This window comes from Drosophila mauritiana, chromosome 2R, assembly GCF_004382145.1.
Source record: "Drosophila mauritiana strain mau12 chromosome 2R, ASM438214v1, whole genome shotgun sequence".
Lineage (NCBI taxonomy): Eukaryota > Metazoa > Arthropoda > Insecta > Diptera > Drosophilidae > Drosophila > Drosophila mauritiana.
In genome coordinates, this window is record NC_046668.1 from 22702252 (window position 1) to 22720459 (window position 18208).

An 18208-nucleotide genomic window follows, 5' to 3' on the forward strand; every position below is an offset into this window, starting at 1 on the left:
GCAATATTCAGCCCCCAACAAATTAAATTCAAATTGCGGAGCGATGCAAATTTAATGAAACGCCGGCGGCGAACGGCAACGCAAAGGCAACATCGTCGACGATGGCCAAAACCAGAGACCAGAAACCAAAACCGAACCGAACAACATGGGACAGGCGCAATAACCAAAATTAAAGCCGCACTAATGAGCAGAGACAATCCCAAAAGAGTAGCGCAAATGTGCCAACTACCGGGTGGCCAAAAAGTGGGCGGGATGACCGCTTTGGGCGTGGCAGCCGCCAGCATTGTGGCCACTGGACGCGGACGTGGACGTGGACGTGGATGTGGATGTGGATGTGGATGTGTGCGAATGTGACTGTGCTGGCATGCGGATGCAGATGCAGATGCAGTTGGCAGTGTGTTGGCCAAGTGATTTTGGGCAAAGTTAAAGTGGTTTTCACACAGTTGCGACAAAATGTGCATGAAGTCACGTTCCCACTCGTACTGCAAAATGAGCTGGTCCCTCGAGTCCGTGCCCAAGACGCATGCCGGAGTTTGGCTTTAATCATGAGCTAGTTACTGACGGATTTCGCCGGCGACGGCCTTCGATGGGTGATCTCGGTCACCGGCATGAAGCCGGAGTCCCCCAAGCAGCGCAAGGTCACATAGCCCGACGGCCACACAGTCAGCCAGGTGATGGAGCCGTGGTTCAGGTTGAGGCGCGTCCAGGCGGCCGGAGGGAGTTGCAGGGCCCGCAGGATCAGGTAACGGATCACATTCGAGTGGCCCACGATGAGCAGGTACGAGTCGTGCTCCTGCTCCGGACTGGCCCTGAAGAAGTAGCGCCTGAAGGCGGCCTCGATCCGCGGACCATCCCTCTGATAGGCCAGATCCAGGCTGCGGGCACTCCTCTTGGAGGGGGGATCTCCTGGATACGGAGTGCCCTCCGGCAGCAAAGTACAACGCTTCATCTTCAGGGGATCGAGGTTCAGCTGCTTCACGATGATCATGGCCGTCTCCTCGGCACGCGGCATTGTGGAGGCCACCACGTGGTCCCAGGACAAGCCCATTTCGCGCAACCTTTGCCCCGTCCGCTCCGCCTGCCGACGACCCAGTTCCGTGAGGTGACTGCCGTTCGGGGTCCTCGTGTACTCGCCATGTCGCACCAGGATAATGTGTCGCAGGGCGGAGGACTCCTCGCCATTTGCCACCTTTTGCAGCTGCGGCTTGTCCAAGTCCCAATGGTGCCGCCAGGCGCCACTGGCCAAAGGTTCTATCGCCCGCCCCTTACCGTCTTGTGCTCCACCTGATAACATGGAGGGTTCCAGGCCATCGAACAGCCGGATGGCTAAGTAGGTGACCAGGGATCCGCAGCTCATGGCGCCCACCGAGCGCCAAAGGGCGGAGTATCTCATGGCAGACGTGGGAATCTGATCTATTAAAGTATATGTTCAAATCGTTCCAAAATCGGGCTACTACGGTCTAAGCTCGAAATTAAGTTAAAAGCTGTTGCGAGGTCCATTGTTCAAGATTGTGTTCTAATATTATTCTGAACGTTAAGTTCCGTTCATCACTCAATTAAAACCTTTTAAAGAGTATAAGTTATTGGCTTAATTCCATTGCAATGGCAATCAACTTGACTCCTCAGTGGGTTTTGTCGCACTTTTAAAAGTTTATTCAGATTCAGATTCGAGTTCCCCGTTCTTGATTAGCATTCAAGGCACGAGGAAGGGGCTTGAAAGAGTTAAGAAAGTGGACTCCTGAAAGGTTTTGGTCAACTTTTGTGTCAAAGTTGTTTTACCCTCGGCAGGATACTCGGGACCAACTTTCGAGCGGCAAACTTTGCGCCCTCCAGAGCCCAAGTGAGTTGGCAAGGTGATGCCCTGGAAAACCTATTCGAATGGGGAACCTCCTGCAAATGAGCTCCACTTTAAGACTGGGCGCTCGGCGTTTAATTTCTGCCACTCAGCCGGAAAAGGGAAACTGCCTATCATTGGCTAAACCACTTTGTCCAAGTTCTTGCCTCATTTAATTCCAGCTCGCAGTGCCGGGGCAAGGCGTTGGGCTGCGTCATGGCCACCAGGAATGTGGGCACCAACGGCATATCCACAAGTGGCTGACCATGACGGGCTCAGTCTGTTGGCCGTCGGATTTGGCCTAATGAAGTTGACTGAAACTTTTGACGTGCCTCCGCCATCGAGGGACGTTCTGAAGTTGAGAAGTTGAGTCGTCGGCTTGGGTTCAACACTATCGATTGGTGACCGCACGGATTGAAATTAAGCGAGTTTTCCGGACAGATCAGCCCAATGCCGGATTATCTGCCCTGAAAAGAAGCTTCTGTAGGAGGTGCTTCATGTGGTTTACACCCTGACACCTCAAATTAAAGTTGCACTGAAAGAATGTTTACATATACTTCAAAGTGGTTAAATATATGATGTTTCCTGTACAACTTAACCAGTAAAATGAACTTAGGTAAGCTATGGGTGTGATTATCCTGTAGGAACTTCTGATTTTCTTCTCCTTGTCAAAAGGAATGCAGTATGTAAAATAAGGCTTCTATGGATATTTTTCCCGGTGCAGCGACACTCACGTGAGTTGGCCTTGTACCCACACACCCATACGTTCACTACTTTTGTGGGGACCTCGGAATAAGCCACTCCAAATAACCATAAAACATATCCGGCCTAGAAGCGAGGGGATTACTCTCACAAGGTGTATGAATAAGTAGGTGAGTGAAAGGCCTTGGCAGTGCAATAGTAAGTGTGGATAAGTAGATTCTTTAAAGAAGCAAGTAGTTAGAATCTTTAATTTGGTCTGGCTTTTTATTTACTATCTATGCAAATGGATTTTACATTGTTGCATGCAATTTTAAATATATTAAACCCTTTTTTTTATAAAGGAGTGTATTGCCTTAGCAACTTTACTGACCAATTCTCCTTAATTAATTGCCATCCGTTCACAGGAATAATTTGACTTTACATTCCTCAAATGTGCAGAAGCCATCTCCATAATCACTGCAGACCCTCTGTGTAGTTTATGTTTTCAATTTCATCAGCATTAAGCTGGAACGAGAACGAGAAAAGCTATTAACTTGATAATCCCGAAGCATCTGTATCTGCTTTTCGACGGGGAGGGGAGGAAAAATAGGACAAGAGGACGAACTGGGCCAGCTGACACCATTTCCTTCTTGAATTTGCAAACAAATTTACACGAATTTGATTATTATTATGATGGCAATTTGCAAAAATGTCATCCTTCAAGCGAAAAGGCAAAAGGAACGAGCGAGCGGAAATTTCTCATTGCACAAAGTGGGGCACGGTCTTCATCTCTATCTCCGTCTCCATCACCATACAGGGTGACCAGTCGTCCGGATCGAGGAGACCCTTCCCCGTCCACGAGCCCTGGGGAAAGTGCCACCCACCCCGGCCGGAATCCTTGGACCGAGTCCTTGGCGGCAGTTGTCCCGTGCAACGTGGAGTGGACTCGCACAGTTCCCTGGCATTCAGCGCTGCTCCTTATCGCGGTCACCCATAATTATGGTGCTCGTCTCGGCTGGAGCCGCTTGGTCCTGGTACCGGTGCTGTGCCACCGCCTTTCCACCGCCAAGACGCAGCGCATCCTGCTGCAGGATGTTCAATTTTCGCTTGGCTTTTATGTTGCCCTGCCATTTTGATTTCCTTATTTGGATTGCCGCGCTGCCTTCGCCCTGCTCTCTTTTTTGCATTACTTTAAGTGGCGGCGACCCCCAGCCCAGCCCCCAACCACGCCCACATCGCAGCTAGCAAATTATCTTGTGGAAAATCAAAAGTTTTCCTGTGGAAATTGTGTCAAGGACACAAAACGCCAGCAGGCGGATCCGAGAAATTATTGCGGAAACGGATAGCACGGCCGCAAACATTGTTTAACTTTCATTGCCGCTCGTCGGGTTAGTGTTTGTGCTCAAATGAAAATGCTCGTAAGGCAACAAGCAACGGCAAACAAATACAAATTGCCAATGAAAGCCTTGCTCCACCCACTGCGGGGCGACCTTGTGACTTTGGTGAAAGGATAAGCACTTGGGGCTCGCAAACTTTTCAGCGGGCAAATAAATATTTCATTTACACAGTTCTCAAGTCTGGCCGCACAAAGCAAGTGGAATTATTTTTAAATATTTAATCTGGGCGGGTAATCCGGCGATTCGTCTGATTGGGTTAAACCCAATCGAGGGGGAATTTAATTAAACGCATCACAGTAGCTGTGGTTCAGAATAAGGCAAACCCGTCTACATTACAATTACGAAACAATGTCATTTGATTGGGCTATCATTGCTGCAGCCTTTTGGAAAATTGCCCTGCATATGCGGAAATATCACCTTTAAGGCCCTATTCCAGTGCAATAAATCCCGGCTGCGATGCAATTCGAAGTGAAAACGGCCGGCAGTTGCAGTCGGTAAAAAACAGGGCGTGGAAATGGAAACGGCATGCGGAAACAGCGGAATTGTGCAGGGGAGCTTAAAATACGGCTAGACCCACGAACACATCGGCTCACATGTGCTACACTTAATAGCTCATACGCCATGTTGGTCCTTTGTTGACTGCCATCGTTTGTTTACGGTTTAGTGGATTAATGTTTGGGGGGAAATAAAAGCGGAAAGCATTGCCAGAAAGCGAGCGAATAGAAGTCAGCTCGAGGAGCAGGCGGAGCCGGTGCCTGGCAATTTGTGGGTCCTTTTGAAGTTAAACAAATCTGCATAAGGTACAACCAAAGCCAATTTATGGCTCGGGCCGGGGGCTGCGACTTAAGACCCGGCCAAAACTCTATGTTTGCGCACTCCCAATGCTTCCCATAAATTTCAGATTTGTGTTGCCTGCTGCACTTTGTTTGGGGGGTGAGTTTCAATTTGATTGTTTGCCCGCTTCGGTCTCTTGAATTTGAATATAACTCCACAAATATTGCTCTTTAAAACTAATTGCTTTCACTGCACTCGAGTTTTTGTCTTTGATTTTCGGCAGAGTTGCAATTAAAACGCACTTCCCTCCCCTTTTTTATTAGGCAAACAGCCACAAACGAGAAACTTGCTCATTTCATAATTTCTGGCTTTCGACAAAACTTTTGTGCAATTAAATTTGCGGGCTCTCGTCTCCCTTTTCGAAAAGCACTCAAAGAAATAAATACTACCGAAGTGAGGCAACTTCGAAATGGAAGCACCCAGGCAGTCCATAAAATTGCCAATGCATGAATATATGCATGTGCATTCATATACATATGTGGCTACCCCGTCCTCCTTCGTCCTTCCCCCGATTGTCCGGCAGATCAAAGGCTTTCCGCCTCAGCTGCGTTTTCGGGCCGAAACTCTCTCGCATTACAACTATCGCCCGAAATCGCAATAAATATCCATATTTAACCATAATAATTCATATATACTGCCGCCTAAATCAAACTAACAAAGGCCAAAAAACACACGCACACGTTTATGTTCCGGCAATTGAACAATTCTTTGGGCGCATCCGCACATGGTGGTGGAATGGTCCATGTCTATGCTACACACTACATGCATTTAAATAGAACAATGCCATTCACTGGGGACTCACGGATGAATGGGAGCGGAGTGCATATTGGGCCTTTCGAATCTGGACAGTTCTAACACTCTAGATTATTTTTTAGGTTCGCTGGTAACTGAGAGCTATATATAATAGCCTCGTTTAAGCAATAAAAACTATCGTTTTAAATTCCAAATTTAAAGCGAACGTCTTCAGCAGCATATTATTTATTTTAAATTTTCTGGGCCAAGTGGTTTCAGTCCTGGCAGAGCCAATCCACTGCAATAGTTTCCATACCGCTCAATGGTTCTGTGCCCGAAAGTCATGGCAACTTTTAAGCTGAACACACACTCGCAACTGCAATGCATTTGAATAAGTATGTTCGAGCAAGTTCAGAAGTACGGACAGTTAAGCAACGTAATCCTTGTAACAAGGACTCGTGCAGTCAGCGTGCATGTGTGTGTGAGCTGGGTGTTTTATTCTCGATTGAAACATGTCGATTTTGGAAATTGCGCCTCGCTGCACTGCATCGATTTAGGAGTTGCTTTTCGGGAATACATGCTTTGTTAATTTATGATTTACTCCAGTTCACTTGGCGAACCGAACGAACATTGCACGGCAGCCATTTAAGAAAGTTTGCTTTCCGAGTGAACGAAAAGGAAAGGGATGGTAATTACATTTTACGGCAATTAGAAGTCACAAAAGTTTGGCTTAGTCAGTTAAAAATGCAGAAATCTAAGCTGCGTCGCCATGCCGACGACCTGCAGGTCCTCCTCCTGGCGTTCGGCCATGTCCTTCCAGCCAGCCAAACGGAGTTGCGCAATGTCAGCTCCGCCATTTAGCCTTGTCACATTATTTGGCTTATCCCCACGGACCCCCAGAAGCGGCATCCTTGGCACTTGGCCCGCTGTATGCTGGCTTCTGGATGGAGGATTCTAACTGCTAACTGCTAACTGCTGCATCTCGATGCCTCGGCTCTTCTGCTCCATCTGATTCCGGGCTTGGCTCCGCTTTCGGCCCTAATTGTTGGTGTAATCTGCTCTGCTGACGGCGGCTTGGTGGCGAGCATCCGCTTTTCATTCATTCATGGTTATCCATTTCCCCTGTCGCTCCAGATTCACATTTTCGCACGCTCCCCACCGCCATGCAACCACCACCAACCAACCACCGCCCACCGCCCACCAGCGTCATCAGCGGCGGCCCAAGAGCGTTTTCGCTTAGGAGTCATCAGCATTATCAGCTGGCGAACTGTATATATATGAGGATGGCATAGGGTGATCCCTAATTTTGTGGTCCTATTATTTCGATTCATTTCATTCACATTCATACATGAAATGTAGTATCCTCTTGAAATTTAAGCCAGGACTACGTGTCGTATGAGTTATATTAGTGGCATCATTTTCGATACATTCTGAGCCACCCTGCCAAGCCAACTATTTAGTTTTCGGTGCATCCGAGTTCAGTTGAGTTGAGTCAAGTTGAGTTAGTTTGTGCAGAACATGCAAGCCGTGTCATAGTTGAGCTGGGCTTTACGGATGGTTTCCGGTGGCTGTGTCCGTGTTTTTGCCGCTTTTCCAGCGACTTACTTCGGTGCTTTAGTGCCCGCAACGGATGTTCAATTTCCCTCCTTTCGCGAGGCTTGCTCCTGGGCCTTTAAGATTATTTATTCGAGTACTCCGCCCATCTTAGTGGCTCAGGACCGTCCGTCTGAGTTGCTCGATGGATACTCTATGCATATGTGGGTACACACTCGCATTGTTTCATTTGCATTCCCAACGCATGCAGGCAGCAGTTGATAGCCCTAATTATGCCACTTCCACATGGCAGTTCGGGCCTCATCAGTATGTCTAAAATATGCAAAATAGATCCGGTCTCGAATTTGGCAAATTTATGTTAAGCCCCTTGTACTTCTGCTGGCAGGCGGCCGAGCTCCTTGGGAATCTGTTATACTGCTCCAGGACTCTGGATTCCGCCGGCGGAACGGGCGGCAATGGAACAGTGTGTGCCAGGTGGCACCTGGCGTGCAGTTTACGCAAATAAAACAAAATACTCTTAATATTTAATCTTTCAATTAACAAGTGGGAGCGGACTGAGAGTGCCACTGCCCCATTGTCCTTGCACTTATTTTGCGCTTCTTCTGCCCGCCACTTCCGCTGCTCAACTCGCTGTTTATTCTCATGCAAATACTTCACACTTACAGCGCCTTGCTGTGGCATCCGTGACACCCGCCGCCCACTTCCGCCGCCCACTTCGTCCTGTGCATAATGCGCCCCGCAGTGATAAAAGGCAAAAAGTGGGAAAGAAAGCGAGAATCCGAGAAGAAAAGGGCGCTGGGGAACCTTTGTTTAAATCTACGAGGAGAAAGCCCGCTCCTCCTGGCCCGTTCAGGTCCCCTAACAATTTGTACGCCTCAGTGCGTGCGCATTTCTGGGCACTTAAGTTTCTACATAGAAGCATACCATTCCCATGCCCATGCCTCATCCTGTCCCATTGCCATTCCAAGTCCCATTCCCGTTGCGAGGTCCCTGGGATCCAACCTGCCCTTCTTTTCCCGGGCCAATGCTTAATTTTCGACTTAACGAACTCGCCGCTCATCTTTTTCAGCTTTGCGATTCTCCTTTTTCCGCGCTTGGCCATTGAACATTTTATAAATTGAGACTATTTTGCATTTCTCATTAGAGGAGGAGGTTGATGAGTGCAATTAGCAATTTGCATAGTAAAAACTAAAGAAATTTCATTTTTATTTAAATTCCTTTCCCTGCACTTTCTTTCTTTTTCCGCTGGCCAAGGAAGTTGGCCAGTAGCAGGCCAAACAATTTCCATAAATAATGAGTGGCGTGCTCTTGATAATACTGGCTAGCTAAAGTTGAAGTCCCACCGATGTTGTTAGCTCTTATCCACGACTATGGTGACGGGCCCAGGTGGGCCCCAGAAAGTATGCTATGATTTTGTTAGCCTGAAAGGGACCGCCATTTAGATAGTTTTGCCTACCAAAACGGATGTGAGGATATTGCTTTGCCATTTCGGTCACGTTGGCGGCACTTTTGAATAATTTCACGCACAGATTTCCTTCCGGAAATGGATCCAGTTTCAGTTTCAGTTTCAGTTCCATTCACGCCTCCCACATAATGGCATAAATAATGTATTGCTGCGACGGGCTCGGAAGAGCCAGGAGATGCTCGTTAAGCAGCATAATATTCCGTAATTATGGCAACCATTTCAGCCCACCGCCGCTGGATCCTGGATGTGCTGGATGTGCTGCATGTCCTGGATCTCTTTTTCCGTTTTCTGGATTCTGCGGCCGCAGGAGTCACGTGTTGCTTTCGTTCGCTTAGCCAGCTACGGCCGTAATTAAAGCCCGAGTTCATTTTACAATGCAACAATGAGATGTGCGCTAACCACGGTCTGGATCTCCGCCCTCCATCCCGCACTCCTTTCTAATTATAATAATTAATTTGTTTTCTGTGCCTTCGTTTTTGCTGTTGTTTTTGCAGGCGCTGGAGACTATATAGTACGAGTATCTGACCTGCCTTTTCACCTGGCTTCTTTGTAGCGCTTTTCTCTTAGTTGGCATTAAATTAAATCCGGAAAGAAAGTTTTTAATGCGGCTTATTCTCATGCTATTAGCTTGATCTCTTAATATTACTAAATAATCCAGCAAAATGTTAATGTCCCTCGCTATTGTCGGCCAGGTTGGTTTGCAGCGAATTCAAGTGTTCAGACTGTTTGCAATGGGGCTTTAATGGAACCGTTGCGGCCAACCAGCGTCCAATCTTAAGCACACTTTGAAGCATTCATCTGAAAACTTGTTACAATTAATAATATCATTATTGCAATCAAAGTAGCCGCATGCCTCGCAATTAGGGGCGTGGCAGCAGGAGCAGCGGACCGTCTCCTTCCTTTCTCAGTCACGTCCTCGCCACTGACAAAGTAAACCAACTTGCTCGACTTGGCCAAGGGAACGGGACGAGTCGAGGGGTAGACGATGGACAGACAGGGAGACAGGATGTTGCCGCTGCATAAAAACTTGTTAAAATTTAATAATTTATGGCCCTGGCCCAGACAGCGAGTAGCCCCGGTCTTGGCCAAATACACACAGCCAGCCGAGCTGAGAAGGCAAGTAATAGACGTCAGTTTTTGCTCCTCCTGGGCTGCGACTGCAGCAGCTCGAAATTGGCTCAAGTTTGTCCAGCTAGTCAGCTAGTCAGCTAGCCAGGAAACCGAGTGACAGCCAGTGGGCGGGATGGCCTGCAATTTGGCCGCCTGCTGAAATTGCGAAACACTTCACCGACCACGCCCTGTTTATGCAACTTCTAACTAATATGTAGCTGTAATTAAATTTGGTAGTTGCCTGTGGCCAAGAGTCCCGAGTTATGAGACCGTGGGCTTCACTCACCTGTCAGCCTCGAAGTTCCGAGGACCGGCTGTTCCCCCCTTCTCGCACTTGGCTTAAATTGACTTGGCCCGAAGTCGCGCCGTCGCCTCCTTACGTGAGCGAAATCCCAAGTTCCGGCTGGGAAGAGTCGCCGGAGGGCGGGGATTCGCCGAGTTCCAGTGACACCGGTGAGGTGTTAATGGTTTGTAAACTAATTAACTGGAGGACAGAGCCTTGAATCAACAACTGCAGGTGAAAGCAGCAGGGGACAGAGTCTGCGCCACTGATAACTTTAATATCGTTTGAAAAATACACATAAATAGTGGATAAGTGCAAAGTGCAAAGTTTTCAAGGGGCTTGCGGAAGTATGCAGTTTCCTGAAGGTATCACAGTTCCAAGGAACAATGCTTTAAAGCCGCTTTTGAATCGTTCCCATCTCAATTGCCGAAATAAAGTTGATTTGTCGGGACACTTTGGCCCCTGCCCCCACGGGCTACATGATTTATTATATTGTCCGAGTGCGGATGCTGATGCGGATGCGATGGTAATCCGGCGGGTTAAGACTCAGCAGGCCACCGCGTCCACCTGCTCCTCCGCCGGAGGAGGACAATGCTCTGGGTATCGAGGTGCGAACGAAACGAGAATGAATTATACGGTTTTGTATGGAATCAATTTATGTGAGCCGAGCTGCAGGACCTCCGGCGAGCGATATCCTCGACCGGGTCCTCGTTCGCTCCACGCAGTGTCCCCGTTTTCGTTGAGATATGCAAGGCACACAGGACGACGAGAAATGGCGGCAGAGCGAGGAGTCCTTAAAGAACTTAATTAACTTTTTCCCTCCCCGTTATTGGCGCACGGGGGGAGTGGCACGTGCATGGGAGCCGTAAAAACATATATTCCTCGACTCGACTCGACTCGATATTTAACTGTCACATTGTGCGACTTTTTACGCTTCGGCAACCGCATAAACAAACCGCATTGCGTGCAAAAATATTCACAATACTGTGACTGGAATACTGCCGAAGAATTACCCATACGGACATACTTGTATGTATATGCGCTTCTCTGCGGCGTTTGTGCATTTAAATTGCAATTATTGGCCAGCCTGGGAGAAGGATATTTGCCAGCAGGACAAACAGCTGCCGTTTAGCATTGTTTTGGCAAATGATTCACCACCATCCCATCGAGCTTTCGAATATCCGTTCGATCGCCCGCTTACATTTGATGTATTTGCCCAGATGCCTGTCATGCAAAGCCACTTCCAAATATTTGTAGCTGGACAATGCCGGCTTGATTAAAAATGTTTATTTAATTAAGACGCTGCCGAGTGGATCAAGGCGAATCAAGCGAATCTGTGGTCAGCCACAAAGTGACTAAATATTGTGAGGTGATTGGCATGTAAATGATGTGGTGCGCCGCAAACGAGGCGTTTGATAAATACTTTTAATCGCCCTGTAATTGGAATTCTACGTCTGCCACTCACTTGGCGATTAAGTCACCTAATATTGGCCCAACTCCTCGAAAGGCATAGGTGCACTATGGCGAAGGGCTCCTCCGTAAATGCTATCCGATATTTGCGCAGGCCACTCATAAATTTTTATGAGAAGCATACTTTTAAATTGTGTTCTTTATTTGCATGTGTTTTTTGCGTGTTTTACCGTGCAAATAGTGGCTTGTAATTAATGCCAAGCCAGCGCCATAAATAAATGCATATTGAACATGTTCGGCACTCAAATGCTCAATTATTGTTTCGCAGGGGACTGGCAAAAAGTATTTGCACTTTAGTTTTTGATTACTCTTTGCCGGCCATAAATAATCGACTGTTGGCGGGTTGAGCCCAGTTATAGCCAGGTTATAGATCCCGGGTATCAGGTGCGTGTCGAAATTCCGGCTTTGCCCACTTTTCCGTGCAACGGAGTCCAATTGCTGGCCGAAACAGGTGCTGCGATTCACACGCTCTTACCTCTTCCATTTGCCCTGGGCAACCGCACTGCTATGAGATGCAGAAGAAACAAAGGGCAACAATAGAAATGCAAATTCTGATTTCAGCCGGATGCCGATGGGGGTCAGGGGCTTCTCGAGGGTCACGGGAGCCGATGGCTTGACTCTGGGCGGGATTGAGGCGGGGGTGTGGCCAGAACAAACGAAGCGTAAGCCACCTCAGAAGGCAAGGAGCAGGCAGGCGAAACTGACGAGTCCGAATATGTAAATATTGAACGAGACAATCAAATATGCAACAGTATTTGCCGATTTTTCCTCCTTTTTGCCGTCTTAAATTTCCAACTTTCATTGACAGAAGGGTTGCACGTCCCTCGACTACGTAAACAACCAAATCTGTCCGTCCATCCGGGGTTTCGGGTGTGAAAGCACCACCCACCCCCCTCTTTTTTTTCTTCTGCTCTACATTTTTGGCAAGGGTTTTTGGCCAGGGGCGAGCCCTTAAATCAACATGTAGCCCATAGAAATGATAAACTCGGCCTGCATAATTCATGAGCGCCGGCAGGACTAATGAAAGCCAGCGGATCATAACTGCTCACTCCAGCACTTGGCCCGATAACCTTGATAAGTAGCTGGCTGCAGATTGCCTTATCACCAGACTGCACTCCATGCACACTGAATTGTACGAAGTGGCTTCCCTTTCCTTTCCCTTTCCGCAAAAGCGAGAGTAATCCTTGCTTTCATGGGTAAACCCAGATCAGCTGGCATGTGTGAGTGGGCCAGTGGGAACCTCAATGAGCTCGCAATCGCAGAAAGTAATTCACTCACTGGGTTTTCCGCCGAGCCGTTCAGCAAATCGTCTTTGCAGCTGCACATGCGGTGCATGTGTGCTACAAAGTGCCTCGAATTATGTATGCACTCGGGAGAGCACACATCTTGTAAATAAGTCGTGCATTTGTATTGTTTTCCTTCCAGCCAACTGACTCGCATTATTCCTGTACTAGTTGTTACGTCCTTAAACGCTTTCAAGTGCAGCCACTTTGAGGAGCTCCCGGCAGCCATTGAAGAAGGTCTGTATTGGAAGTCATTTGCATACGAGAGTTCTGTATTCTCCAACATAGCTTACAGCGAATTAATAAATAACCAGGACCATACTCCGATGATTAGGCTGTATCACAGACTGAGATCCTAGGACTTGCAAGTCACGATAAGTCCGAAGCAGGGGCTCCGACAGCCAGACAGCTCCCTGAATTGAGTGTGCCAATCAGGAGGGAGTCACCTTTCAAGGCCTTTCCCGAGGAACCCCGACATCACCCGGCTCAACTTTCAATTTGCTGAACAGGAAACACCGAGCAGGGAACAATAGACTAGGGTTAATAATAGTTCGGCTCACACATTGTAAGTTTGCTTTTGGCCAATGTTTACAGAAACTTTCCAAGTTCTGGCCATTCATCGCACCGACTTTGTTGGCGAAGTGCACTCAGTTGGTTTTTATGGCCAGGAAGTTGTCAATGGAGAGGCCATACGCGATAAAATATGATAGTAAAGCTGCGCACGACAAACACATCCACGGGAGCTCCCACTTTTTGTTCGATATCTGTTCAAGGATTACTGTCCTGCCTCGTAAATGAGAATTGAAGGTGTCGTAAATCCGTGACGCGTTCTTTTCGCTGATTGCCAGTCCGCTGAAATCGCGAGGCAAACAGGTCGTTTGTAATTCTTAAATTGTAATCAAGCGCGGGCGAAATAATTACTGAATATTTATAACTCGGTTCCCCGTGGTCTGCTCTTAATGGTCGTCGATTTTAATGGCTTGCTTTTCCACGCCCCGTTGAAAAATCACTGCCGCTCGCCTCATAATTGCCACGCCCCTTTCGGCGGAACGGGGCGTGACGGGGCAGGGGGCGGACATTTGTCTGTCGCCAGCAGTCGCCATTTGGTTGTGGGCCCACAGCCGTTGACAAGCCATTTGTCACATTTACACAGCCGCAGGCGGGCCCCTCCTTGGATTTCACCTGGACTTCAGGTGTCCCCGGGACTCACATTAAAGCGAGTCATCCGGCTTGGAAGCCCGCGATGACCCAGTTGGACGCACTGCCAAGACATATTTCGCGGAATTTATGAGCAGCCAGTTGAAATCCTGCCAAATCAATTTGCGGCCAAGTCCGTTCGGGGTTGGGCAAACAAGTAGGCCCAGCAAACAAGTCCGCTCCACTTACAACTCACATTTCGGGCCTCAAATTCTCCAAAATGAACACCCTTCGGAAACTGAACAGCCTGCCGCCCCTGAGATCGGTGGGCGGTGCTTATCGTCTGTTTGCCGGCAAGGATCAGAAGAAGGATTCCGCGGGGCAGAAGTCCAGACAGCCGGAAAAGCCACAAGATAAGCAGAAAAGTAGGGCTAGTGGCAAAGCCAGGAGCGCTGGGTCGACTGACTCCGCCAAGAAGACCACCAAGGTGACCTTGATCAATGGCGAGGGCGTGGGACGTGAGCTGATGGACGCGGTGCAGGAGGTAATCTGTGCCGTGAAGGCCCCAATAGAGTGGGATGTCCACGATGAGTTCAAGGCCAAGGACAGCGATGATGTGTCCCCGGAGGTCCTTCAGTCCTTACGAGCCAATAAGGTGGGCATCAAGGGACCCGTGGATAGTCGCCACTGGCAGCGCCAGATCCGCAAGCAGTTCGCCCAGTTCGCCTACGTGTCCTTGTGCTCCCACATCGAGGGCCTGGACTCGCCCTACGGCGACTTCGACGTGGTGATCATCCGGGACCAGATGGAGGGCGACTACTCCGGCATCGAGCACCTGGTGGTCCCGGGTGTCATGCAGACCATTAAGGTGAGCACCACGGCCGGAGCGGCCAGGATCGCCGAGTTCGTCTTCAACTACGCCGTGAAGAACAAGCGCAAAAGGATCACCGTGGCCCACAAGGCCAACATCATGCGGATGACGGACGGCAACTTCCTGGAGGCCATGCGGGCGGAGGCCGACAAGCACGTGGACGACGTCTTGTTCGAGGAGCGCTACCTGGACACCTGCATCCTGAAGATCCTGCTGAAGCCCCACAAGTGCGACGTGATGGTCTCGTCCAGCATGTACGGCGACGTGCTGCGGGTGATAGCCGGCGGCATGATGGGCGTGCCGGGCATATGTCCCGGCTACTCCGTCAGCTCCCTGGGCACCGTGTTCGACTGCCGGATGAAGGCGTGCCACGCCCTCGCGGGCAAGGACCTGGCCAATCCCACGGGACCCCTGCTCAGCGCCGCCCTGATGCTGCGCCACGTGAAGATGGACAAGCAGGCGGACCAAGTCGACTGCGCCATTCGCAAGGTCTACAAGGACACCGATATCCGCACCCCGGATGTGGGCGGCAAGGCCAAGTGCTCAGAGTTCGTTAAGGCCGTGTGCGATTGCCTCTAAGTTCCGCTCTTACAGCAACAAAATTAGCAATCATATAAAACCATGTATGGTTTATCATTTATCATAACGATTACGAATTACTTCGAAAAATAAAATTTGTGTACATTATCCACTTGCTTGGATATTTATTTGGTTTAAAGAGAAAGCAGCCACAAATAGTATTATATAGTTCGCCATTTTAGAAACTCTTTCGTCATATAAACTAAGTGAAATTGGTAGGACATTGTTGTCCGTTCTATGCGACTTTATGTGCATAGAGGGTTCAGTGTGATAGCTTACTTTCCAGCTGGCCAAACTAAACTATCGCCAAACTAAACACATTTATAATATGTAATTACCTTGCATTTAATTCACTCGCTTCGCTGGGGGTCATAAAAGTCGCAATTCGCTTGGCTATCGCTTGCCAGTCGTGGTCGTATATTTATATAGCCCCGTGCTCTCTGGTCGCAGTTTGGAGCTCCCAGCTCAGAGTTCCAAGCTCCCAGCTCTCAGCTCCCTGTTCCCAGCTACCAGTTTCCAGATCTCTGGTGCTTGCAGTGCATTTCGGCAGATTTATGGCCGTCCGGCATTAACCGCCGCAGATGCCAGCTGCAGTTTCCTTTGCCGCTTTTTCGGCTCTTAATTAAGTTGCATTTCGAGTCCTGCCACGTGGCCGCTGCCTTCGCTGGTGGCGGGGAGCGGGGAGTGGGGAGCAGGATGCGAGGGTGGCAGGGCGGTGGCGGTGCACTCTGCGATAATAAAAGCACATGTTGACATCTGCCCACAGTGTCAGGCGGCCATTATGCACCTATTCGCCATTTGGGGAGGTCGCCGGGATGGGGGATTCTTTTAGTGCCGCTTAAGCTTTTTACACATTTTCGTTTATGGCTGCTGCCATTTCGGTCCGCATGCAGGACGTGCTGTCAAGGCTGTGCCTATTAGTCCTTGGCCGAAAGGACGCACCCTTGTTGTTGTTGTTGTTTCTGGAGCTGTGGAGCTCTCTGTTTCGCTCAAATTGGAATGCCATAAAAATACGGAGGTACCTACTCCGCATGCTTGCTTATTTAAAAATCATCTGGGAAAACCGAGAAGAAAGAAAGGGCAGCTTATTTCTGCTGTCACTGTCTCTGCTCCTGACTCGAGTTCCATTTGAGCCTTGGCCCGTCTCTTATCCTTTCCTTTTTCCCATTCTCATTCCCTCCCCCCTCCCTTTCCCGTTCGCCGTGGCGCCCTTTCGTATCTGGTGTTTGTCTGCGTCGACTTCCGTTTCCGGTTGCACGCTCGCCATTGTTTCACCCCTTTTTATGACTTCTGGCGCACATGATTCTGCCTCTGCCTCTGCCTTGCCTCTGCCATTGCCACTGCCACTGCCTCTGCCTGTGAATCTGGCGTTTTGTTGGCTTTTGATGAATTTTTATTAAAAGCAAATGGCCAATGCACCAAAATGGAAATCCAAATCAAAGCGAAATGGCCAGAATGCTGCTGAATGAAAATGTCCATTCAATTTCTGGCCCATGCATCCGTTACGAGTGTGATGAATTCAAGAACTGATGTACAGCACCCCGTAAAAATTGTGATTTAATCAGAGAGCTTTAACTCTAACTGTCCGCAGTGACTGCTATTTATTCCTCTGTTTTTCGATGGCGCAACCTTTGACCTTCTCGGACCTTTTCGAACTTCGGCTCCAGTCAGCTGGAAGTTTGTTTGTTTCCTCCCAAGCCAACGAGCTGCGAATAGGAAGTGGGAGTGCCTTTCCCCAGACTTGGACACCCACCAAACAGAAATTTCGTGGCATTAAGCGGGATGCGCCACAATTAACCCCTTGAAATCGCCGACAGTTGCCATGCTGCGGAATGCTTTGGTAATTTGGCCCGTGGGCATCGTTTGCACAATGCTACTGATAGGGATGACCGGCGAGTGGTGATGATGGGCGGTGGGTGGTGGGCGGCGACCTTGGGCGTGGTTTTGGCTATTTTTGGGGCATTGGCAACGGGTTGAAGTGATTTGATTTAATCATCGACGCGTGGGCCAGGACAACGACTGGCAATGAATAATTCATTGAGGCCTAACAACTTAAATTGCCTTGGCTTTAGGTCTTCATTGCAAAGTGTCCGAGAAGTGCTTTCAAGCTTCCAAGTGAATTTAAATATCCGCATTTTAATTGACTTATCCAATCTGTTATCCGCAATAAATTAAGATTAACTGAAGGTGTATAGATGGTCTTGTAACAATGGATTAGGTACATTGGATATCGTATCTGTCAGTCCTTACTTTTTATTATAAGTATTACTTTTTCAGACCCTAAATTCCCTTTGGGGAGCTTCAAATAACGAGTGTAAATTCAGAAGCACAAAGGCAGCAATTGCATTAACGTTCTCTTTACGACCACCTCCGATTCCTTGGCAATTTGGCTCTGTTTCGTGTTTTGGCCAAGAGCGGAGTCACAAGCCAACGGCAAACATTTGCGACATTAGCGATGAACATTTTTACCAGCTCCTGCAGCTGAAAGTGCTCTGCGATGATGCATTGCTGGCAGCAATGCAATTAAGAATGCCACCGACACGAGACCGGTCCACTCGCAGCCCGAATTCCCCGAATCACCTGGATCGCCCGCTGGACTCCACCCACGCAGGTCCTCCCACCACCGAATGGAGTCGAGAGCTTCGTGTAATAAACAATGGCAAATAGCATTCGAGTTGACAGCGGAACACTGAGACGGTAATTGCATGTAAACATGGTTGTTTGGAGGAGCAGTCTGCATTGTGGTGTAGCTGCAGGTTCCCCGTGGCGCTGCCGTAATCAGGGAGTGGGTGGCGAATAAAGCAGGCCATGATCGGGTGTCCTCCGCAGATAAAGACGCTGCCTGCCACGTCACTCAGCCGAGCGGGCAATCGGAGCCCTTCAGCTGCGTCCATCAATCAAACACTTGCCTCCGGCCGCGGAGTCAAGACCCTTGAGTCCTTTCAGCCGGCATCAATGCCAGGATCTGTTAAGTCCTT

The 18208-nt window shown here is 48.9% G+C and overlaps 2 protein-coding genes across 2 annotated transcripts; one reads left to right on the forward strand and one right to left on the reverse strand.

The window, feature by feature from the left end:
- Positions 1-46: 46 nt before the first annotated feature.
- On the reverse strand, positions 47-1420 carry LOC117136820 (serine/threonine-protein phosphatase Pgam5, mitochondrial). Its single transcript, XM_033297890.1, has one exon. The coding sequence runs from the start codon at positions 1391-1393 to the stop codon at positions 551-553; it is 843 nt and encodes a 280-aa protein (XP_033153781.1). The 5' UTR covers positions 1394-1420; the 3' UTR covers positions 47-550.
- A 12576-nt stretch (positions 1421-13996) lies between these two features.
- Positions 13997-15342, forward strand: LOC117136584 (probable isocitrate dehydrogenase [NAD] subunit alpha, mitochondrial). Its single transcript, XM_033297557.1, has one exon. It carries the CDS (start codon positions 14061-14063, stop codon positions 15228-15230), a length of 1170 nt encoding a protein of 389 aa, XP_033153448.1. The 5' UTR covers positions 13997-14060; the 3' UTR covers positions 15231-15342.
- The last annotated feature ends 2866 nt before the right edge of the window (positions 15343-18208 follow it).